Here is a 25,641-nt window from a genome sequence, read left to right on the forward strand (position 1 = left end):
GACATCAGGAAAATGGCTGCCAGGGGCGATGAATGCACAGATGGGGATCTTGGCGCTGAGATTTCATCTCCCAAGATCTTGGTGCCGAGATCTCCATCTTCCCAGAGTCCACCACATAGTAAACCATGGAAGTGCGGGGGCTCCCAGCTTTTACAAAATGTCAGTGCAGCACCTGCACCACCGAACACCCGCAGCATAGCACATCCGAACACCACCTCATCTCAGCCTGTGGCCTGCAGCAACGCTCCACTCTTGCCTCCTCCAGCAGCAACCTGGGACCCTGCTCCACAGTGGAAGGAAATGTATATTCGCATTATTAGACGCACCCCCATTTTTCCCCCAAATTTGGGGGGGAAGTGCATCATATAATCCGAAAATATGGTAATTTTACTATTAGATTTGTAGTACATGTGGGAATGAATTTGGCTGCACACATGACAGGAGACCTTAGGTCTGGTTCAACAGGTTCAATTTTACTGTGCAATTTGGATACATGTGGTTGCAGCACACAGTGTGAGACAGAATCCCCTCCGCATAATGTTCCCTTTGTCCAGTGTACAATTTTTGACCCCTCTCTACCTGACGTGCTCCCACCTCAACAGCTCTTGTTGGTACCAGGGACCTTATATCCAGCATAGCAGCTTCCCTAAGACCCACCATCTTTTCCTCTCACTGAGAACCGGCCATCATCTTAATCAAGGGGAAAACAGAGATATGGCACCCCATGCCTCTTTTGGGCCCTAGGCTTAAGACTGCCCCGGGATCTGCATGAGACTTCAGGTGTGTCTTCTTACTGTTTTGAGACTTGGCACTTACAGGACCCCTTCGCCGCTGATGCACCACTACCTTTGAAATTGTCAAACATTGTCACAGTCTAGCATTTCCTCTGAACTTGACTGAACTCTCTCCTGACTAAAAGCAGTAAGTGCATCCCCTTCTTGTCTGATCTACCCCTCCCAGTGACTTATTCCAAACCGTTAACTATATACTACCCTCAGTGATGCAAACTAAATATCTGTGACTTGTAGTGGTTCCCTTAGTGGACAGACCTCTCCAATCCCCAGGAACTGCCTTAAGGTAGAACCTTCAGGGAAATCGCGACACAAACCGGCCATAAGGATAAAATGCAAACCTTTACAAAAACATGTAACCATAAAAACATTCATATTTATTACTGTTCACATTAAATTCTCTTGACTTGAGGTCTTCTACCTCCCTACACAATCATATGACTACATACATTTTTTTGGAAACAATTCTACATGTTGCTGCCATTATTCATTTAACATTTTTTAAAAGGGCATAAATAACCAATATTGAAATGGGTATACATTTTTTTTTGGACAACATTGTATGTACTGTATAGTTGTATGAAAAAAAATTTGCCCCCTTCTTGATTTCCTTTTCTTTTGCATGTTTGTCACAAGTAAGCACAAAATTCCCTTTTTTTAATAAAGGTCTTTATAATTAAGGGAAAAAGAAATCCAAAACTACAGGGCCCTGTGTGAAAAAGTAATTGCCGCCCCACCCCTTAAAACATAAATTAACTGGGGTTTTTCACATCTTTGGGAAGTAGAGTTCAAATTCCCTAGCCACATGCAGGCCTGATTACTGTCACACCAAGAAATCACTTAAATAGGACCTATGAAGTATACCAAAAGATCCTCAAAAGCTAGACATCATGCTGCAATCCAAAGAAATTCTGGAACAAATGAGAAAAAGTAATTGAGATACGAGGGGCGCCTGAAAACTTCGAGGCCCACCCATGAAATCTTTTTTGCATGGTCTTGTTTTGCAATGCAATATGTTATTTAGTTAGTTGAATGGTCTCATAAGCAATCTGGATTTATTTTGATTTTTTTTGTTTCCGTTACAGCATTTTAAAGTTGGGTCGCAAGGCTGAAATATGGAAATGGAGAAGTTGGCAAAGTTCACACATCGGCTGCTACAATTCACTCCTGTGGTTTCCAACTGCTTCAGCACCCACCCTATTCACCTGATTTGGCTCCCTCGGACTATCACCTATTCCCACAGATGAAAAAGCACCTTGGTGGAAGGTGGAATTGCAGCCATTGCAACAGCCGATGTGTGAACTTTGCCAACTTCTCCATTTCCATATTTCAGCCTTGCGACCCAACTTTAAAATGCTGTATCAGAAACAAAAAAAATCAAAATAAATCCAGATTGCTCATGAGACCATTCAACTAACTAAATAACATATTGCATTGCAAAACAAGACCATGCAAAAAAGATTTCATGGGTGTGCCTCGAAGTTTTCAGGCGCCCCTCGTATATAAGTCTTGAAAAGGTTATAAAGTAATATCTAAAGCTTTGGGACTCCAGTGAGCCATAGTGAGAATCATTATCCACAAATGGTGAAAACATGGAACAGTGATGAACCTTCCTAGCAGTGGCCGGCTGACCAAAATTACCCTGAGTGCAGCAACGACTCATTAAAGAAGTTACAAAAGGTTCCAGAGCAACATCCAAAGAACTGCTGGCCTCAATTTCCTCAGTTAAGGTCAGTATTCATGACTCCACCATAAGAAAGAGATTGGGTAAAAATGGCAGAGTTCCAAGATAAAAAAACACTGCTAAGCAATAAGAACATAAATGCTCATCTCCGTTTTGCCAGAAAACATCTTGATGATCCCCAAGACTTTTGGGAGAGTACTCTGTGGACTGATGAGACAAAAGTTGAACTTTTTTGTAAGGTGTATATCCCATTACATCTGGCATAGAAGTAACACAGTATTTCAGAAAAGGAACATCATACCAACAGTAATATATGGTGGTGGTAGTGTGATGGTCTGGGACTGTTCTGCTTCAGGACCTGGAAGACTTGCTGTGGTAAATGGATCCACGAATTCTGCTGTCTACCAAAACATCCTGAAGGAGAATGTCAAGCCATCTGTCCGTTACCTCAAGCAGAAGGGTGCTCGGGTTATCAAGCAGGACAATGACCCAAAACACAGCAGGAAATTCACCTCTGAATGGCTTAAGAAAAACAAAATTAATGCTTTGGAGAGGTCTAATCAAAGTCCTGACCTTAATCCAATTCAGATGCTGTGGCATGACCTTTAAAAGGTGGTTCATGCTCTGAAACCCTCTAATGAAGCTGAAATACAACAATTCTGCAAATAGGATTTTGCCAAAATTTGTTGTATAAGACTCGTGACAGTTGTCTCAAATGCTTCATTGCAGTTGTTGATGCAAAAATGGATCAGCCAGGTATTAGGTTTAGGGGGCTATAATTTTATCACACCTGGCCCTCTAAGTTTGGATTTTTTTTTCCCTTAATAATAAGGACCTTAATTGAAAAACTGCATTTTATGTTTACTTGTGTTATCTTTGTCTAATAATTAAATTTGTTTCGTGATTTATTTTGCACCCAATATAATTTTTTTACCTTTTGGGGGAAATATGCGGTATTTAAAAAAGTAACGAGTTCTATTAAACTGAAAGATTGCTAACACAACTTGATTGTTTTTACTTAGGTCACAGATCTATTGTCTGAAAGCAAAAAATCTGAGGGTCTGAAGGTACGGGAAGACCAGCAGCAGGGATTTTATGTTGATGGTCTGAAACGTGTACCCTGTGAAAGCTATGCACAAATTGAAAAGTTAATGGAACAAGGGAAAAAAACAAGAACAACAGCATCAACGAGCATGAATTCAAGCAGCAGTCGCTCCCACATGGTCATCACTATTCGCTTTAAACAGGTATGGCTGATTGTGTTTGGTCTTTAAGAGCTATGAACATGTGTACTTTACAGTAACACTAAAGGCCCCGTCTCACTAAGCAATCTCGGTAGCGAGATCGCTGCTGAGTCACAACTTTTGTGACATAACAGCGATCTCACCAGCGAGATCGCTGTGTGTGACGGCGATCAGCGAGCGGCCCCCCTGCCGGTATCGCTGATCGCTGGAAGAAATCTCTGGACATTTCTTTGGTCGCTGGGCTCCCGCTGGCCAGCACGCATCGCTGCGTGTGACAGGCGGGAGACCAGCGATCAGGTGTAAAAAATAATTAAAAAAATAAAAAATATAGTTATTCTCACCTTCCGACGTCGCGTTCAGCCATCCCGCCTCTCTCCACGCTCCGGTCCCAGTGATCCTTTGCACGAATGACCGCGAGACTTTGTTATCCCGCGAGACTGTGACATCTCGCGGTCATTCTCGCAAAGGATCACTGGGACCGGAGCGTGGAGAGAGGCGGGATGGCTGAACGCGACATCGGAAGGTGAGAATAACTATATTTTTTATTTTGATTCTATTTTTTACAGGATGGCCAGCGATGCCGGGCGCTCGGCATCGCTGTGCTGATCGCTGGTGAAGCTGTCTGTGTGACAGCTCACCAGCGATCACATAGCGATTTACCAGCGATCCTGACACCTTCATATCGGTGTCGGGATCGCTGGTAAGTCGCTAAAGGCCCCGTCACACTAAGCGACTTACCAGCGATCCCGACACCGATATGAAGGTGTCAGGATCGCTGGTAAATCGCTATGTGATCGCTGGTGAGCTGTCACACAGACAGCTTCACCAGCGATCAGCACAGCGATGCCGAGCGCCCGGCATCGCTGGCCATCCTGTAAAAAATAGAATCAAAATAAAAAATATAGTTATTCTCACCTTCCGATGTCGCGTTCAGCCATCCCGCCTCTCTCCACGCTCCGGTCCCAGTGATCCTTTGCGAGAATGACCGCGAGATGTCACAGTCTCGTGGGATAACAAAGTCTCGCGGTCATTCGTGCAAAGGATCACTGGGACCGGAGCGTGGAGAGAGGCGGGATGGCTGAACGCGACGTCGGAAGGTGAGAATAACTATATTTTTAATTTTTTTTATTACTTTTTACACCTGATCGCTGGTCTCCCGCCTGTCACACGCAGCGATGCGTGCTGGCCAGCGGGAGCCCAGCGACCAAAGAAATGTCCAGAGATTTCTTCCAGCGATCAGCGATACCGGCAGGGGGGCCGCTCGCTGATCGCTGTCACACACAGCGATCTCGCTGGTGAGATGTTATGTCACAAAAGTTGTGACTCAGCAGCGATCTCGCTACCGAGATTGCTTAGTGAGACGGGGCCTTTAGTGTGATGGGGCCTTTAGAGCATGTGTTTGATCATCCATAACCAGGACACAAAGGATTCTTCTAGTCCCAATGCAAAATCTTAAAAGGAATCTGTCAGCAGGCTTTTGCTTTGTTATCTGAGAGCAGCATGATGTAGGGTCAGAGAGCCTGATTCCAGGGATGAATCGCTTACTGGACTGCTTGGTGGAGTTTTGCTATAATCCTTGTTTTCTCTATTGTATATATAACAGCAGGGGCATAACAATCGTGGTGCAGAGGTCATGACTACGGAATGACTGACCCTTGTCCTCCAAACTAAACTATCCCAATAATCTCCACCTCTTATAACTCCCTACTCCTTAACTCCATATAACACATACCCACAATATGATGTATTTATTTCAGTTGAATACTACAGTCACAAAAGTATCTGCAAAAAATCAACAATGTACAGGAGTGTAAATAAAAATAAATGGGCACCATAGCAAATGTTCACATCCCTCCCCCTTAAAAAAAATACTCAGGATCATGGTGAAGTCTCAGACGGGGATATCTCCCAACTTCTAAAGACAGGAAAAGGGATATGCATTGCAGAAGGTATACAGATATAGTGGCCCTACTGCAACCTCTTAGTGTTTTCACCCATATAATACACCTTTCTTGACCCCAAACAGTATTTTGCATCCAAAAAATGTCACTCACCGTATAACTACACCCGTAGTAAATTTCCCCACACAGTTTGCCACAACAGCATCCTCCACACACACTCACAGTATAATATAGTGACCCCAGAAAAGTAGGATGTCATAGAAAACTAAAGGGAATAAAGAGAGAAAGGGGAGTGGAGAAATTCTGAGGAGATCTTCATCACTTATTCTGATCCAGAGAGCCAAAAACTTAATTCTGGAGTGTTTCTGATGGATGCCCGGGGAAAACCATTAAGTATACTTTTATGGGTCAGGTTAGACCAAGCTATCTAAAACTACTATTTCTTCCATAGATATTAAAAAATCCATTAATTTCAGCCATTCTGCTCTTGAGAGTAGCACAGGAGACCCCAAAGCCTGGGGACAACTCGTCTGGTTGCTATCAACAATATTCGGAAAATACCATTCTTGGGAGATGACGTTGAAGTGGAAAAGCAGGAAGCATCAGAAGTGTTATAGAATGCTGTATTGAAAAGAGAGTTAAAAAGGTCAAAAAATGCTTTCCACAGTTCCACAGGACCACCAGAAGTGTAACTTGGTGCCCTCAGCATCTTCAAATCTCTGAAAACACCAGAAATAAATAGTGATGATGATCCTATAATATGGATAAGATCATATAATTAATCTCAATGCTTATATATTATATAATAAAAAGTTATACAATTTTCCAGCATACTGAGTATTGTGTATTAAGTTCTTTAGCTGCAGCTATTGAATGGGAACCTTCATTGCTTATATTTAGGTGACAAAACCGTGTCCCTTACTGTACAGTAACACTCAGAGCATGTGTTTGATCATCCATGACCAGGATACAATGGATTCTTCTAATCCCAATGTAAAATCTTAAAGGGAATCTGTCAGCAGCTTTTTGCTGTTATTTGAGAGCAGCATAATGTCAGGGCAGAGAGTCTGATTCCAGGGATGTATCACCTACTGGACTGCTTTGTGCAGTTCTAGATAGCCAAAAAGAAATCTCAGAAGAGCTTATATCTCAAAAAAGGGTAAGTATAAATACATGGTGCATTTCAATCGAAAAATTTGCAAATGAAGCCAAGTTTATACGAAAGTACAAAATCACTTTATTATGTCATTAAACAAGGCAAGATATGCAAATAATACACACCATATATCACGCACAAAAATGTTTAAAACCAGTGAATGACAATGCAACCTATGGTGTGATCAAGCAAACATAGATAACAATACCATCTGGGAACTGGAAAGGGTACAAAATTAACAAGATATCATGTATAAGTGTCAATAAGATCCACGGATGCGGGTAATGAGCTATATCAGTCCCCAAGTAGGAGGATGGAGGTCTCTATAATGTAGTAGCCATAGGGATTGGTAGGCTAAGTCTACCCGTATAGGTAAAAAAGTAACACCAGTCATAAGTCATTGGAATACCAGATCCCACAGATGGCAAAAGTGCTAATGACCCATCATTAAGTCCCAAAGGACTTCCCTCCCAGTCACCCCATAGGTAATAAAGGTAAGGGATTAACAGAAAGTAAAGGCGCTCTTACCCATGTTATGATGTCCGCGCGTCACGCTGAAGCCCCGATGCACTTTTCGCTTCCTCGGGGGGGTAGTGTGTCTATGTGTCAAGTAAGTCGCTTTAAATATCCCGCTCCTAATACTTGAGGCCAATAGAAAAACTCCTAGTGCACCCAGCGCCGCGCGTCATCAGCGCATGGAGACAAAACATCCAGCCATCCAAACGTCACATCCGGCGTCTGGAGCGCTGCGTGTCAGGAACAAATGTTCCGGTGACGTCAGTGGCACGCAGTGCTTGGATAGACGCCGGCGGGGGCACATTGGAGGAAATGCCGACATGCACAAACGTGGCACACGGGGCATTAAATAATATGTAAAGCAAGGTAGTCCCTGCTCTCATAAGATGTCCCATATGTGTTCAATAACCCCACTGCTCAAAACAACAATGAGTATAATGTAACATATTCGTTGTTTTTAACCTATTTAAAAGGGGATCCACAAAAGTCATTCTTAGTAAGCAGACGCCCCCTGCTGGCTAAACATCACGGACACAGGAAATAGCAGACGGCGGTGAGCAGCATGGGAACGAGGACAGGTGAATATCGCTATACTCACCGTTCTGGAACGTCTCTGCAGCCTCGTTTCTCCACTGTCTCCCTTCCTGCCTTCAGCGGTCACGTGATACCGCTCATTACCACTCATGAATATGCGCATATTCATGAGTTTAATGAGCGGTACCACATGACCGCTGAAGGCAGGAAAGGAGACAGTGGAGAAGTGAGGCTGCAGAGAGTGCCAGGACGGGTGAGTATGATCTGTGACATCCCCGCCCCCACTCCCCCGCTGACCCCCAGGTATATGACTCGTGTATAAGCCGAGAGGGGGACTTTCAGCCCAAAAAAATGGGCTGAAAATCTCGGCTTATACACGAGTATATACGGTACATTTTAAAAAAAATCAATGTACTGTAATGATAACTTAAATTGAACATATCTGCCGATCCAGAACTAGGTTCTAACACAGTCTTGCAAGGACTATGGTAGGGGCCCAGATTGGGGGGTGGTCCACTGCTTACCGCGACCAGACGACACAGACACCAGACGGAGGCAGATTTTGGTTGTAACAGGTCCGAGTTTATTGGCTGTCCTCCTGACGAAGGTAGCCATACACCGCAGCTCCTTTACAGCTCTCCGTATTCAGGCCTGGGTACCTTCACCTTCCTTTAGTCATAGTGACATTCCTTACGGATCTTTCGCTGGGGCTGCCCTAGGCCTATCTACCACCAGCGCTTCACCAGTCTGAGTTCGTCATCCAATCGGTACACCCGGGCCCTCGTCTGTCCTGCGGTTCCTTGTGTCAGGGCCACCCCCCTGACTGTCTCTTCCTATCAGTCCCCTGGTCGAGCTCTCTACCATTGTCAGTCCTCCGTACTGAGTCTTCTCCTCCTGAGCTGCTCTCAGGACTAGCCTAGCCTGGAACCCTGTCCTGTCCTATTTATCCCCTTCCTCGGGAATTTCCCTCCTGGGTTCCTATCTCCCCGCCCCCCAAGACTAAGCAGTTTCTAAAGCCATAAGCTGCTGTCAAGTCCTGTACTCACGCTCCAGACCGCCCCTGGCACGTTAACCCCTGGCACACTGCGATCAAACATGATCGCAGTGTACCGGGGAATTAGGGAAGCATCGGCAGGGAGGGGGCTCCCTCCGTGCTTCCCTGAGACCCCCAGCGCAGCACAATGTGCTGTGCTGCTCTGGGAGCCTCCTTCCCTGCAGGCCCCTGAATCTAAGATGGCGGTGGGGGCCTTTGAGGGCCTGCAGCGAGGCGGCTTCCTCAGTGCCTGCAGAGCGCAAGCATGAGGAAGCCTTGTGCAGCACCTGTCAGATCGCTGATCTGACAAAGCGCTGTGTGAAGTGTCAGATCAGCGATCTGACACATGACAGTGATGTCCTCCCCTGAGAATATAAAATAAAGTAAAAAAAATTGTAAAAATAATTTATGAAAAACTCTAAATAAATTAAGAAAAAATACCCACCCTATAAAAGTGTCCCACTAGTTAACCCCTTAAGTAAACCTCTTAAAAAATAAAAATAAAAACAAAGCAAAACACAATGCTTTATGATCATACCGCCGAACAAAAAGTGCAATAGCGCATGATCAAAAAGACGGATATAAATAACCATCATACCACTGAAAACGTCATCTTGTCCCGCAAAAAAATGAGCCACCATACAGTGTCATCAGCGAAAAAATAAAAAAGTTATAGCTCGCAGAATAAAGCGATGCAAAAATAATTATTTTTTACATAAAATTGTTTTCATTGCATAAAAGCGCCAAAACATAAAAAAGACATAAATGAGGTACCACTGTAATCGTACTGACCCGAAAAATAAAACCGCTTTATCAGTTTTACCACACACGAAACGGTGTAAACACACCTCCCAAAAGAAATTCATGAAATGCTGGTTTTTGTTCATTCTGCGTCCCAAAAATCGGAATAAAAAGCGATCAAAAAATGTCACGTGCCCAAAAATAGTACCAATAAAAACGTCAACTTGTCCTGCAAAAAATAAGACCTAACATAACTCGGTGGGTCAAAATATGGAAAAATTATAGCTCTCAAAATGTGGTGATGCAAAAACTATTTTTACAATAAAAAGCGTCTTTTAGCGTATGACAGCTGCCAAACATAAAAACCCGCTATAAATGCTATAAATAGTAAATCAAACCCCCCTTTATCACCTCCTTAGTTAGGCAAAAGTAATAAATTTAAAAAAATGTATTTATTTCCATTTATCTGTTAGGGCTAGGGCTAGAGTTATGGTTAGGGTTAAGACTAAGGTAAGGACTAGTGCTGAGATTAGGGTTAGGGGTGTGTTGGGGTTAGGGTTAGAGTTAGAATTGGGGGGTTTCCACTGTTTAGGCACTTCAGGGGCTCTCCAAACGCAACATGGCGTCTGATCTCAATTCCAGCCAATTCTGCCTTGAAACAGTCAAACGGTGCTCCATCCCCTACCAAGCTCTGCCATGCGCCCAAACAGTGGTTTACCCCTACATAAGGGGTATCAGCCTACTCAGGACAAATTGCACAACAACTTTTGGTGTCCAATTTCTCCTGTTACCCTTGGCAAAATAAAAAATTGAGGGCAAAAATATCATTTTTGTGGAGAAAAAATATGATTTTTTTTTGGGTCTACGTTATAAACTTCTGTGAAGCACTTGGGGGTTCAAAGTGCTCATCACACATATAGATAGGTTCCTTGGGGGGTCTAGTTTACAAAATGGGGTCACTTGTGGGGGGTTTCAACAGTTTAGGCACATCAGAGGCTTTCCAAATGCGACATGACACCCGGAGACCATTCTATCAAAGTCTGCATTCCAAAACGTCACTACTTCCCTTCCAAGCCCCGATGTATGCCCATACAGTAGTTTTCTCCCACATATGGGGTATCAGCGTACTAAGGACAAATTGGACAACAACTTTTGGGGTCCAATTTCTCCTGTTATCCTTGGGAAAATAAAAAAAATTGGGGACTAAAAGATCATGTTTGTGGAAAAAATATGATTTTTTTATTTTCACTCCCAGGCGTTATAAACTTCTGTGAAGCCCTTGGGGGTTCAAAGTGCTCACCACACATCTAGATAAGTTCCTTGGGGGGGTCTAGTTTCCAAAATGGTGTCATTTGTGGAGGGTTTCCACTGTTTTTGCACATCAGGGGCTTTCCAAACATGACATGGTGTCCGATCTCAATTCCAGCCAAAAAAGTCAAATGGCTCTGCGTCCCTTCCGAGCTCTGCCATGCGCCCAAATAGTCGTTTACCCCACATATGGGGTATCAGCTTACTCAGGACAAATTGCACAATAACTTTTAGGGTCCTGTTAGCCTTGAAAAAATAAAAATTGGGTGTGAAAAGATCATTTTTGTGGAAAAAATATGATTTTTTAATTTTACGGAAGTACGTTATAAACTTCTCTGAGGCCCTTGGGGGTTCAAAGTTCTCACTACACATCTAGATAAGTTCCTTGGGGGGTCTAGTTTCCAAAATGGTGTCATTTGTGGGAGGTTTCCACTGTTCTGGCACATCAGGGCCTTTCTGTCATGATTCAGGACGGGGTTTCGCTTTGGCCCGTCCTGGTCTGATTGGGGGTTAATTATTCCGCCTCTCCCTGGCAGAGGGCGGCTATTTAATGCACACTGGACCTAGTTCAGGTGTCAGTTATACTCCTGCCCTCGGCTGAGTTAGTTGACCTTGTGCGTACGTGTGCCTTGTGCCTGATATCTTGCTTGCTTGTTTGGTTTTGATTCGGTTCTGTCCCTGTCACGAGTTCTGCCTGTCTCTCTTGTACTGCGCTACCTCTCATGTATGACTCTCTGCTTGTGACCCGACTTCTCTCTGCTCGTCCCCTTGGTACCGCGTCGCCCTCTTATGTATGACCTTTGGCTTTGTCTGACCTCCCGTCTGTTTACCCCTTCTGTACCTCACTGTCTGTACTGTGAACGACCTCCGTTTTGCCTGACACTGAGTTTGCTATCTTCTGTGAAAGCAGGACGCTAAGCCCCGCCCCCTTGCAGTCACATGACCGTAGGTCCCGTGCCGCCTTGCTAAACTTCATCACTAAGGTCCTGTGCACCTATACTTTCTGGCTATTCTGGTCCCCAGGGGTCCCTACAGTGCGGGTGAGTCCCTGCTCAGCGGAGGCTGTACACCGGCGCTGTCAGGATCCTGATACTTTCCAAACGCAACATGGTGTCCGATCTCAATTCCAGCCAATTTTGCATTGAAAAAGTCAAACGGCGCTCCTTCCCTTCTGAGCTCTGCCATGCGCCGAAACAGTGGTTCCCCCCAACATATCAGGTATCAGCGTACTCAGAACAAATTGCATAATAACTTTTGCAATGCAATTTCTCCTGTTACCCTTGGTAAAATAAAAAAATGGACCTGAAGTAATTTTTTTGTGAAAAAAGTTACATGTTCATTTTTTTTTAAACATTCAAAAAATTCCTGTGAAGTACCTGAAGGGTTAATAAACTTCTTGAATGTGGTTTTGAGTACTGTCAGCGGTGCAGTTTTTAGAATGGTGTCACTTTTGGGTATTTTCTATCATATAGACCCCTCAAAGTGACTTCAAATGTGATGTGGTCCCTAAAAATAAATGGTGTTGTAAAAATGAGAAATCGCTGGTCAACTTTTAACCCTTATAACTTCCTAACAAAAAAAAAATTTGGTTCCCAAAGTGAACATGTGGGAAATGTTATTTATTATGGTTTTTGTATGCCATATCTCTGTGATTTAAGGGCATAAAAATTCAAAGTTGGAAAATTGCGAAGTTTTCGCCAAATTTCCATTTTTTTCCACAAATAAACGCAAGTTATATCAATGGAATTTTACCACTAACATGAAGTACAGTATGTCACGAGAAAACAATGTCAGAATCACCAGGATCCATGGAAGCGTTCCAGAGTTATGACCTCATAAAGGGACAGTGGTCAGAATTGTAAAAATTGGCCCGGTCATGAACGTGCAAACTACCCTTGGGGGTAAACCAAGTTTAGCTCATTTTAATTAGTGTCGCTGGGTAATATGCCCAAACATTAGGTAAAGCGAGTCCTCCATTCTTTTTTGACTTGTAGATTATATCTGCTGCGATCCTTGCTTTTTTGTTTTTCCACACAAACAATTTAATTAGGTTTTCGATTTTAGTTATGAAAGAAATATGTATATCTAGGGCTATTGTTCTGAATAAATAGCGTATTTTTGGTAGAATAAATACTTTAACCACTAAAATTTTCCCCATTAATGTTAAATCTAAGGTTTTGAATCTCAAGAAGTCTTTGTTAATATCCCCAATAAGTTTATTAATATTGGTAGGAATAATTGATTGTAATTTATTAGTTAAAGTAATGCCCAGATAATTAATCTCTTTTTGTTCCCATATGAAGTTTGTCTGTTTTTTTATTTCTGCTATCATTGTATTGCTTAGGTTAAACTGCATTATTTTGGATTTGTTGGCATTAATTTTGAAGTAAGACACTATTGAAAATTGTTCTAGTATCAGTGTCAAGATCTTAAGTGATACCACTGGGTCAGATATTGTTACAACAAGATCGTCAGCGAACAAATTTATCTTGTGCTGAGGTTGCTGTGTTTTAATCCCAGATATAGAAGCGCTTGCTCTAATTTTTTCAGCAAGTGGTTCGTCTGTGAGGGCGAATAGTAAGGGTGACAGGGGGAATCCTTGTCTAGTGCCGTTTGAAATGCGGAATTGTTTAGAGAGGTGATTGTGCAAATAAATTTTTGCGTTGGGTTCCGTATACAAGGAGAAGATGGAGAAGATGAATTTGTTGTCAAAGCCAAATTTTGATAGGACTGTTTTGAGGTACTGCCAATTCAGCCTGTCAAAGGCTTTCTCTGCATCTAAACTCACTAATAAGGAGGGGATATTTGATGATTTGATTAGATTAATGATATATATAACCCGCCTAGTCCCGTCTGAGGCCTGTCTTCCTGATATGAATCCCAACTGGTCATCTTTAACTAAATATGGCATGATGAAATTTTAGTCGTTCTGCAATTATTTTGGAGTATATTTTGATGTCGCTATTTATGAGTGAAATGGGCCTGTAGTCTTGAGCTTTTTCCATGTCTCCCTTTCCTTTTGGTATCATTACAATGGCTGATTCCAGCATTTCTTTAGGGAATGTGCCTATAGACGAGGCATGGTCAAAAAGGTGCTTTAAGTGTGGGGAAATGGATTCTGAAAAAAAACTTAAAATATTCGTTAATAAACCCATCTGGGCCCCGGGATTTCAATGGTTTCAGCTTATTTATTGTGTCTGAAATCTCTTTGGTAGTGAAAGGTGAGTTTAATATCTTCAAATCCAAAGAGTCTATACGCGGAAGGTCCAGTATTTACAAATTTTTCAATTGAAATGCACCATGTACTTTTTTGAGATATAAGCTCTTCTGAGTTTTCTTTTTGGCTATCTATGTTCTATGGAAAGTATCTCGCTGTTTAATCATGCTCTTTTCATTGATCCTGAATCCTAGCTATGTTTTCATTTGTGCAGTTCTACTATAATCCATTTTTCTCTGTTGTATATATAGCAGCAAGGGCATAACAATCGTGGCCACAGAGCTCATGACTACGGTATAACTGACCCTTGCCCTCCAAACTAAACTATTACAATTATTCCCCCTCCTATAATTCCCTACCCCTTAACTCCATATAACCCATAATAACCACAGACACTGTGACTTGGATAAAATGGCCACACCAGCCTTTATTAAATGACATAAACATGTCAATAACATATTAATATATTAATTAACCTAAATATGAGGAAAGGGTCTTTGGAAGCAAAACCACATCGGAAAGACCTGTTTCCTCTTTTGCCCCCAAACCCAACACGCCAATTCGGGGGCCTTCCTGCTGAGTGGTGTTCCATCCATTTCCCTCTGAGACCTTAGCCCAGTAGGGACCTTGAGTATTACGTACCATATGCAAAAAGGAAGGTGGTGACCCTCCCAAAACAAAGTGTCCCCCCTACCTATTACTATACCACTTTGCTTTCCAAAGACCCAATCCTGCCACGACATGCATGAATGACACCTCATGAGCGCATGACCTTCCACACCCTTTTTGCCTTTTCCAAGTGCTCTCTCAAACCAAAGGCCCATATATCTATAGCTATATGTGGAGCGCCCGCCAGGGCCATGGGATGCTGGGTACCGGGATGGTTCTTAAAAGGGAAGTGTCACGACAGTGGTGACCCAGACCGTGGCCCTTGGCATCCAATTAAAATGTTCAATAAAGTTTATAGGGGATGATTTAGAAGAGAATTAGTTTGTGACGCCACCTGTGGTATTTGGCAAATAAGGTGTTAGCTGACGCTGCAGATTCAGTCCACTGAGTAAGATGGTGATACAGCAGAGTTGGTTCAGCTATCCACAGGCAGAGCTATTCCCCAGGGCAGTTATGATGTAAAATGATGGTGATGATGGTTGTAGTGCAGGGCTGAGGTGACGCAGGAATAATTCAGAGGACACAGCTGGGTGCAGTTTTCAACTCTTTACTCACAGTTCTGCAGTTTACTGTCTCTAGCCATGTGCTGTGTCCTCCGGGCCTGTGGTCCAGCCAACCCCCAGATGATTTGGGGTACACTTCTCCAGGACTCCTTTCTTATGTTCCTTCCCTTGCCATCTCACTGCGCTGGCTCTCACTTCCCTGCCTTGTGCCTTCACACACAGTGTCTCAAGCAAGCAAAGTTGGATCTTGTCGGGCTACGTTGGTCAGACCCCTGGATCCTATATGTCTGCCTTTTCAGCGAATGTATGTGAAGTTGGCTGTAGCACTTGAATGCCTACCGCCTCCAGTTTCCTAGCTGAGTCGTTAGTTTCTCCACTAGTTTTGGGGCCAGTCCCCTAAATGCGACCTGGTTCCTCCACCAACTACGACGATGGGTGCGGGCCCCACGGATGGATCTCTCACTATCCGTGCCCCTAAGAGCTCTTCTTTCTTTCCACTACTGGAGCTTCCTTCTCCTCACTCTTCTTTCTCTAGCTCCCTCTGACAAGAAGCTGCTTTCTGCACTTCTCACTTCATCTCCTTCGTCTCTCACTATTCACTTTCCCTCCTAATTAGCTCCTCCCCTCTTGTTTCCATGACATCTCTACTCTCTCCACCCACACCCTCTACCTAGTAACTCTTTCCATACTGGGATGAGGCCATCCCCCATTGGGTATGCCCTGGTGCCCTGACTGGAGTGGTGAGGTGTTGGATGCTGGTGTTAGAGTCCTGGGTAGTGCCCCCTCCTTACCTGAGAGTGGGATACCACACCTCTGGATGAGGTGCAGTACCTGTGTGGCGACTGAACCCTCAGTTGCGCCACTTATGCGATAACTGAACCACCGCACGACCTGCTATACCCTCTCCTACTGTATCCTCACCCATCCCTGTAGACTGCAAAAAATAAAAAGAGGGAGAGCGCACTAAGGCGGTAAATGAGGGACACCAGCGTGTTTAACAAAGGTAATCCACTCACCTGATGTGGTTGTGAAGGGTCACAACCACCTAAGGAAGTTTTGGCCGCTGCAGATCCCGGGATGCAGATAAAACAATAGAGAAGAGAAAAGCCCTGATGAAGTGGCCAGGAGGCCATGAAACGCGTTGGCTTTAATGTGAAGAAAGGTTGGCTTGCATCTTCGGTTGGTTCCTTGTGGTCTAGCGTGGACAAACCCCGGCTTTTCTCTTCTCTATTGTTTTATCCCTGTAGACTGTCAGCCCTCGCGGGCAGGGTCCCCTCTCCTTATGTACTTGTGTGTCCCTTGTCTTACACATGTTTATTGTACCTGTCTATATTTCCCGATTTCACATTTAAAGAGCCATGGAATAAATGGCGCTATATAAATGCATAATAATAATAATAATAATAATAATAATAATAATAATAATAATAAAGTGTACCCCATCCTGGTGCAAATTGTCCCTGGAAGAGACTTCCAAATCCTGATGCTTAATTACAATGGCCCCATTCCTGGAAAGAAAGCGACATACTCTCTATTAACTTTTGCCCGAGCTTTATGCTCAGTGGAGCAACCATGCTTCCATGTCAGCTGGGTGACAATGTCCAACCAAACCAAAACTAGATGAGGTTGGGAACACATGATCCGCAAGCAATCGAACTTCATGTCACAGTCATGTCACGGTCAAGTCTCTAGAAGTCCAAATGCCCAAGTCATTGCCACCAGCATGGACCAGCAAAATATCTGGAGTCCTGTCCAAACTAGTGTGGAAATAAAACTCAGGCATAAGTCTGGTCCACAACATACCACTGATCCCGATCCACCGGACTGTGGCTTCTTCTCTAAGGAGTCCAAGCTGATGGCCATCCGGCCTGACATTAGCCCTTAATGCTCCCCATACTACAAAAGTGTCCTAGAACCCAAACAAGCAGCGGGCAATCAGAAAAAAGAAGAAAGAATACAAAAAGCTGCCAAAAGTACAATCCCACAATTTTTTTTTACAATGTTTGGACCCACATACAAACAGAATTTCTCCGACTCCCATTGTACAATTCTCTTCACATATCAGGAGATGAACCCCATCTAAATGCTTCAGTGTCCATCTGTTCTGAATTGATGCAACCCGTAATTCGACCCATCCACACCATTATGCGACAGACATCTCTTGAAAATGGTCACAAACTGGAATCGCGGCAATGCTAAACTGTTCTCATGTACCGATAAGGACCTTAGGTTCATCACACGTAACCTCAAAAACTCTCTCATACAGGTAGCGGGCATTCATTCAGACCCGCTACTGCTCTCAACTCGTTTACCGGCCTTTTCAACCATAAACTGTCTTAGATTTTCGTAAAAAAAACAACAAACTGCCCCCATCTCCCAAAACACATCATCAAATTGCAGGCCGTCATGACTACTTCCGCTGTTGCTCGCTAACTCACTAATTCTGAAAGCTCTGAAAAAATCCAACGCAAAGGCTGACCAAAACAATACAACTTTGTATCCATAGAACAAACTCCCCCAATACCATTGAAAGTTTACCTAATAACTCAAAAGAGACCGGCTTCCTCCAGTCCCAAACCACACGGCCTTTTCTGTAACCCTTAAGCGTCTGCTTAACCATAAAATCTTTAGTAACATCCTTACTTCTGGGTAGTTTAAACAAGAAAGCTAAGACAGACATGCGACCAATCAACACAGATATCAATATTCTCTTCTCATTCACCTGCCCTATCATATGTAACAACAGGCCCTCTCTTTCTTCACACTGCCGTATACTTAGCCCATGTGCCAGGAGCCACCGTCTCCGTAACCAATCTCAGTGCTGATCCAGGCCAGGTCCAATATTTCCAAGGGTCATACGGTCCCATGCTGCTCCGCACTAGCTCCCGAAACCTCCCCGCACTGAAAACCAGATAGAGCATCCGCTATGGAATTAGTGAACCCAGGCATATGAGACGTACGGAACCATACATTCAACTCCAGTCAGTGTAGCACCAAATGCTGCATCAGGCTCACCACGGGTGGGGAGATTGAGCTGACAAATTTTTAATACTCCGCATTTAATTTTCCCACCAAAATATGCCCCAAAACTGTGTGAACCTGCCGCGTCTGTCACCAACTTCAAATCCACATTGGTAATAATCACGTCATCCAACCACACCGAACGACCATTGTAATTGGATAAGAATTGCGCCCATATGTGTAAATCGTTGTTCTATCCATCATTCAAATGAAACAAAATGCATTGGGCTGTTAATTGACCCAGTGGCCCAGACCAATATAGAAAAAATTTGACCAATCAGCAACACCCTGCTGGCAAAACTCAACTTGCCCAATAATGATTGTAGTTGGTGCAAGTGGATCTTTTTAGACATGGAGTCTCCTGAATACAGTCACGTAAATAATCCAGCTTGTCTGTTGGAAGTTGGCATTTCATCAACATTGAATCCAATTCAATTCCCAAAAAACTTAAGACCGCCGTCGGGCTGACCGTTTTATCTGGTTCCAAAGGGATACAGAAGTCCCTAGGGACCTGCTCCACTGTATGCAGCAATTCAGCACAAACCAGAAAATGGGGTAGATCAATACAGAGAAAGTCATCTAAATAATGCATGACCGATTTCAAACCTGACTCCTGTTTCACCACTCATTCTAGAAACAAACTAAACTTTTCAAAATATGTACATGAAATGGAACACACTATGAGCAAACAACAGTCAATGGAAAATTTTCCTTCGCAACAGCAGCCCAACAAGCAAAAGCTCTCTGGGTAAACATGTAGTAAACAAAACACGGCTTCAATGTCAGTTTTGGCTAACAAAGCCCCTTTTCCAAACCACTTGACCCATTCAATCGACTTATCAAAAGAAACATATGACACCGAAATCAGTTCCGGCTTTAGCCTAATGCTAAATTCAGATGAATTTCTGAATGATGTCCAGGGTAACCAAGCTCTCATATATTCGTATGAGTCCAAGTTCAGCCAACTGTCAGAGGCTGAGCTCTTCCATGTGAATATGTTATTCTACCTCCTCAACCCATTCCAATTTAGAAGACATGGTGATTGATCTCCAATGTATGAGGATAATCTGTCTCATTGCAGCTAAAAATACTCTAAATAGTCCCTTTTTAATGGTAGAAATAGATATAGGGAATATTGATAGTAAAGCTGTTTCTGGAGAGTTCAGGAAGTTAGTGCAGAATAATGTATTGAAGAGATCAAACAATCCTGTCCACAATTTGGATATTTGGGAGCAAGACTACCAAGAGATGTTATCTACAGTGGAGTCACATCTCCAACACTTATTTTTTATATTAGGATACATGTGATGAATGCGGTCTGGTGTCCTGTAACATCAGGAGACTATCTTGTAATTAGTTTCCTGGATGTGACATGATATAGATAATTTGTGAGTAAGAATGAATGATTATACCAATCAGATGTTTTTACCTAGCTCCTTTTCCCATTGGTCTTGATTGGGTACATGGGTCCCCAGCACCTCTTCCCTCTTCAGCAGCCCACATAACAAAGAAATACAATGCAAAGGAAGTCTCCTCCCAATACAGATCTTTTCAAAATCAGTTAAAGGTCTGATCCACGCTTCATGGCTAGTAATTGAATAAATTCGACTATGGATACGGCGGTACTCCATCCAAGCTTGACTAGATGAACGACCTAGTGTAATAAGACTCTCTAAGGGTTTAAAGCTACTCGGGGAGACAACCTGTCTCATCTGGGACAATGGATTATGTAGTGTGCCTAAAAAACGGAAACCACTATCATCCTGCGGATTACAAAGTATAGGAGACAACGGATCCAGAGCAGATGATATTTTATATTTATTAATTATTTTGTCCCAGATATTTAAAAGAACACGATATAGGGGTGTTAGGGGAGATATTATGGATTTAAGAGTATGTCCACCCCAAAGTAGTTTAGCAAATGGCACGGGATTTAACTGTTCCTCCAATTCAGTCCATAGTCCTTTGGAAGGCTTTATGATGATATACAAAATGCTATTTAATATTGTTTCTCTGTGATATGCCACAAAATCTGAGACACCCATGCCCCCCGAGGTTTTAGGTCTTGTTAAAGCCTTTTATGATAATCTAGGTTTAGATGCCCCCAAATAAATTTAGAAGAAATTGCTTTAAAGGGAAGGTGCCGCAATTTTATATTATTTGCAAACAAAAAGTAAGTAACAAACATGTTTTTTTAGCAAATGCTGTACTAACTAGGATTAATGTTTTTTTTTTTTTAAATAATGTTTTAATGTAGCCTCTGGGCGCTGCCATTTTGCTTTGCAGATCTGTAATGTTCCTTGCACGACACTGACATTCTGCAAATACAGCTGCACTGGGCATAGGAGACAGTGGTCGGATGCCGACCCTATCTCTAACATTCCATCCGCATTAGCAGTAAGCTGGGCACACCCCTGTGGGCTGCACAATTCACTGCTGTAGGTGTGGCTGGGTGCCATTTTACTTTGTAGCCCAGTGCTATCCGCTGAGCTCCTCTTACCCTCTATCACAGGACCTGTTATGCCAGAAACTGTACTGTTCACTTGTGGTATAACAGGTCCTGTGATGTAAGGACAGGCAGTAGATGCGAAGAAGGTGGACAGAATAGGAGAGAAGGGCAAACTGGACTTTGTATAAATTATAAGGAATAGTCTGGAACAGATAAAGAATTCAAGGTAAAATGTCCATCTTTGGGATGTTAATTCTGCCAAACCAGGCGACCAAGAGCCTGGACCAATGTGATAGATATTCCTCCAAGTTTCACAATAGCGGCACTGAATTAAGTGGCTAGATCTGTGAGGTATCTACTGTAATTGTAATACCTAAATATTTTATATGGTCCTCTCTCCGGGAAATGTGGAACTGAAGTGTGAGGCCTCGGTTTCCGGAATGTTCAAGTTAAGGATCTCTGACTTAGAGATATTTACCTTAAAGTTAGAGAGTAGAGTGAATCGCTATAACTCCGCCAGAATCATTGGTAGGGAGATTCTCGGTGGCGTCACATATAATAGTAATTCGTTGGCAAAGATGGACATTTTGTGTATTGTATTACCAAGTGAGACCCATGATGTGGATGCATTGGCCCTAATGGTGTTGGCCAGTGCCTCCATCACTAAGACATAAAGGAGGGGTGAAAGTGGGAATCCCTGATGGGTGCCATTGTAGATTGCAAAAGGTTTGGAAATGCTTCCATTAACTCTGAACTGTGCCATGGGAGAAGTATAAAGTGCCATGACACGTAACAACATATTGCTACCCAATCCGATTTTTTGGAGCGTCTCCCCCATGAAGTCCCACTCCACCCTTTCAAATGCTTTCTCTGCATCTATAGACACTGGGCAGGACGGGACTCCCCAGGAACACACTTTGTCTATAATTAAAATCGTTTTGATTTTTTTTTTGTGTTGTCTCTTACTTCCCTTCCCAGGACAAATCCCACCTGATCTTTATGTATATTTGTTACTAGGAGTTGTAGCCTCATAGCAATCATCTTGGTATACATCTTGAGATCTATGTTGATTAGACATATGGGCCAAAAATTATTACAATGTGTGTGATCTTTACCTGGCTTTGAGAACAGTTATATGTGCCAAATGAGATTGTGGTGGGAATTTTCCCCCCAATGCAATGGAGTTGAATGATCGTAGAAGAATTGGAGCTACTTGTTGTTTGACTAGTTTATAAAATCTTGGGGTGAAACCATCAGGACCTGGACTTTTGCCTATCTTAAGCCCCTTAATTACCTCCAGGATCTCCTCCCCTCTGAATTTGGAGCACCCCGCGGGGCCTGGGGGTACTCGGTATCAGGCCCGTCGACTTCCATGGGGGACGGTGTCACGGCAGCGGCGACCCGGTCCATGGCCCAGAGGCATCCAGTAATAAAATAGGGGAAAGTTGTGTGGTATTTTTGTGGTAAAAAGATGAAAATAAAGTTATTAGATGGTGAAATACGTGACGGCACCTGTGGCATTCTAGTCAGAGGTGACCAGTGCTGCGGTGTTGCTTCTCTGGGATGGATGTTGGGCACAGCTATGATGTTGTAGCCCTCCACAGGTAGGGCTGTAGTCCCAGGGCAAAGATGTTAAATAAATAGTAAAAGTGGCTGTAAACGTTGGGGTGCAGATAAATGAGAGAAAGACACAGCAAGGTGCAGTTTCTTTACCTTTTACTGGTAATAGGTTGCAGTCCGGAGTACCACATACAGGTGATGGAATGAGTCATTCAGGGGATCCACCTTGCCAGGTAGGGATTTAGGACCTTCCTTTCTGCGCTTTGTGTGTGGGTCTCCGCTGTATATAACTATGCTGCGACCCTCTATTCATGATGGTTTCACTATCCCCTGTACTTTCAGATTCGGCTATCAGGGCGTACAGTTCCTGTTAGCCTAGGACTCTGATGTCCCTCTTCTCTTTATTAGCGCTTCGCTCAGGGGTCTGCTATATGCTGTATTTTAGCTTTCCCAGAGCCTCTCATCTCTGCTCGTGTCCTTTTCCTCTTGTCAGATCAGCTGCCTGTCTTGAACTGACAGGATCTTCCAAAAAGATCCTTTTACCTCACATCCTCACGTTTAACTGTCATCTTTTCCTCACAGCTCACAGCTGCTTTATTTCCATGACAACCCCCTCAACTGATTTCTAGCTGACTCACCAACCCCCTCTGCTGGCCAGAATTTATAAGGCAGCTCCCTTTTCTGACCTGTAGCAGAAAAATTGTGATTAAATCTATTACCTGGCATGGGGGGCCCCCTTTCTGCCTCCAAGCATGACTTTACCCATCAGAGGGAGGTAATGTCACTGTTACAACCGGACACTGGGGTGTCACATTCCCCCCAGTTAAGTTCAGTACTCCTGGACTGAGGAAACACAACAAGAATTGTTAACTGCAACAATTAATGCAAATTTATAAAGTCTTAGAATTGTAAAAATTATCAAAAACCAGACAAGAAAATGAAAACAATAGCTCAGTTACTGCAGTGACCAGTCCTTACGCTGCTGTCCAGGAATTGTCTTTGTGCTTGTACCTGGAGTTTGGTTGGTGGGAACCGCCTTAGCCCACTTTGTGTGTCGTCCATGGGCGTGGCTACAGGGCACTCTGTAGATGGGCCTGTTTTTCGGCCACGCCGGCGGCTTATTTCCAAGGCCTTTTTGGAGTAACTATTTACAAATACAGTTCTGACCACACATAGTCCTGTGGCCCAATTGTCCTTTAACTGGTTATTGCGAATACTTAAAAAGGTTCTTACAGTAAGTCTCTGTAGGCTCTCATGCTTAACGGTTACAACTATACATTCTTATTACTTTATTTACATTACGTAATCTCTGTAACGGGCAGGGATTTGACCTCTAGTACTACGAGTGGATCTACGCTGTATAGGTATTTCTGATGACCTGATCTGTTCTCTGATGTCTATTGTTGGTGTATTAGTCACTACGCTATAAGTAGACTTGTGTAAGATAGGTATTCTAGACTGCCTTTTCTCTACTCATAAACTCACCATGAGATTGTCAGATTCGCTGTTAGCAGGGGACAGATTTCCGCATTCCTCTGCAGATGTGGTATCTGTTACTGGAGCCATTTCATGTAGAGTCTCTTCTTCATCTGGTGCAGTAGGCTGATGAAAGGTTAGTAGTGGTACCACTATTGCCTGATTTACTTGTGTCCACGTCCGAGGAAATTCTCCAAGTACAGTTTGAATCTTTTCTTCCACCTCTACTATGGGTTGTGGAGCGTCTTGGACTTCTTTCTTGTCCTTCAATTGATCAGGGCACATCTTTAGATGATCTCTGGAGACTGCTTCGAAGGTTTCTCCTCCATCTTGGCTGATGATACATACTTTGGTGTTATTAAAGTCTGAAGGTATCACGGTGTATGGCTTTGCTTCCCACTGGCCATCTAGTTTGTGAACACGTCTCTTTCTTTTAAGTACTTGTTCTCTTGGTGTCAAGGGAACTGCAGGGGTGTGTTGGTTGTAATTTCTTTCCTGCCTCTGTCTTGCTTGGGACAAACTTTTCTCCACACATTGTTGCGGTATTATTGCTGCCGCTCTGTATCCCAGTCTGCATCTGGTGATGTTGTCTCAGGTGTTAAGACTCCCATGTCGAAATCAATAGGTAACTTGCCAGGTCTTGCTCTCATCAAGTAGGCCGGAGTGAAATTGGTGGAATTTACCGGTATATGATTATATAGATCTACCAGATCTGGCAACTTCTCTGGCCACTGGTTTCGTTCTTCCAGAGGTAAGGTCTTCAATAAGTCAATAACCACTTGGTTCATCTTCTCACACATGCCATTTGTCTGTGGATGGTAAGGCGTCGTTCTGATTTTCTTGCAACCGTACATGTTACAGAACTCCTGGAACACTTCTGCCTCAAAAGCTGGACCTTGGTCAGTGAGCACTTGTTCAGGGTATCCGTGCGGTCGACAAAAGTGATGCTGAAATGCCATGGCTGCTGTCTTCGCTGTTTGGTCTTTAATAGGTACGACTACCAAGAACCTTGAGTAATGGTCCACGATGGTCAAAGCATGAGTGTAGCCATTCCTACTCGTAGTTAACTTCACATAATCCAAGGCTACCAGTTCCATCGGCTGTTTTGTGATGATCGGCTGTAATGGGGCTCGCTGGTTATTTCGGTCTTTTCTGCGCAGGTTCCATGGGCCACATTCTCTGCACCACTTCTCAATGGAACTCCTCATGCCAATCCAGTAGAATCTTTCATGAAGGAGGACCTCCAACTTCTTCCAACCGAAGTGTCCTGCTCCATTGTGGTACGCCTCTAAGAACATTGGCGCATCCCTCTTCGGGACTACCACCTGCCAGACCAGTTCGTGTGTCCGCGAGTTGATGTTCCTCCGACACAGTTTACCCTTGTAGATGAACAGCTTGTCTCTTTCCTTCCATAGCTGCTGTGCGTCCTGTGGGTCATCTGGACCAGGGTGTGCATCAGCTTGTGCCAGCCACTCCTTTACTAGGCGAACAGCTGGGTCACTGGCGCTTATTCCTTACTCCTTGAGAGCGCTGGACTGCAATTGGACGGTGGAAGGCTGGTAACTCGATTTCTTTGAGTTCTTTTGGATCTTCTCCCCGTCAGGTGAGTTGGGCAACCTGGACAATGCATCCGCATTAGCTTTCTTATGTCCTGCTCTGTACTTGATGGTGAACTCGTAGTTGAACAGCCAGGCCATCCATCGCTGCTCAAGTGCCCTGAGCTTTGCCGTTTCAAGGTGGGTTAGCGGATTATTGTAGATGGTGAACTTTGTGGAAGCCAAGTAGTGCTTGAAGTGCTCTGTTACTGCCCGGACTATGGCAAGGAACTCCAGCTTAAA

The 25,641-nt window shown here is 43.6% G+C and overlaps 1 protein-coding gene across 1 annotated transcript in view; it reads left to right on the forward strand.

Moving 5' to 3' along the window:
- The window catches only part of LOC141049002 (kinesin-like protein KIF28), a 327,138-nt gene that overhangs the window by 79,423 nt on the left and 222,074 nt on the right, over nt 1–25,641 (forward strand). The window contains exon 5 of the mRNA XM_073545091.1: nt 3,498–3,722. Coding sequence (XP_073401192.1) covers nt 3,498–3,722 — 225 coding nt within the window. The remainder of the gene's footprint in view (nt 1–3,497; nt 3,723–25,641) is intronic.

The sequence above is a fragment of the Dendrobates tinctorius genome, unplaced genomic scaffold (genome assembly GCF_039654945.1).
Source record: "Dendrobates tinctorius isolate UK_male_01 unplaced genomic scaffold, ASM3965494v1 ptg000140l, whole genome shotgun sequence".
In the NCBI taxonomy this organism is placed as follows: domain Eukaryota; kingdom Metazoa; phylum Chordata; class Amphibia; order Anura; family Dendrobatidae; genus Dendrobates; species Dendrobates tinctorius.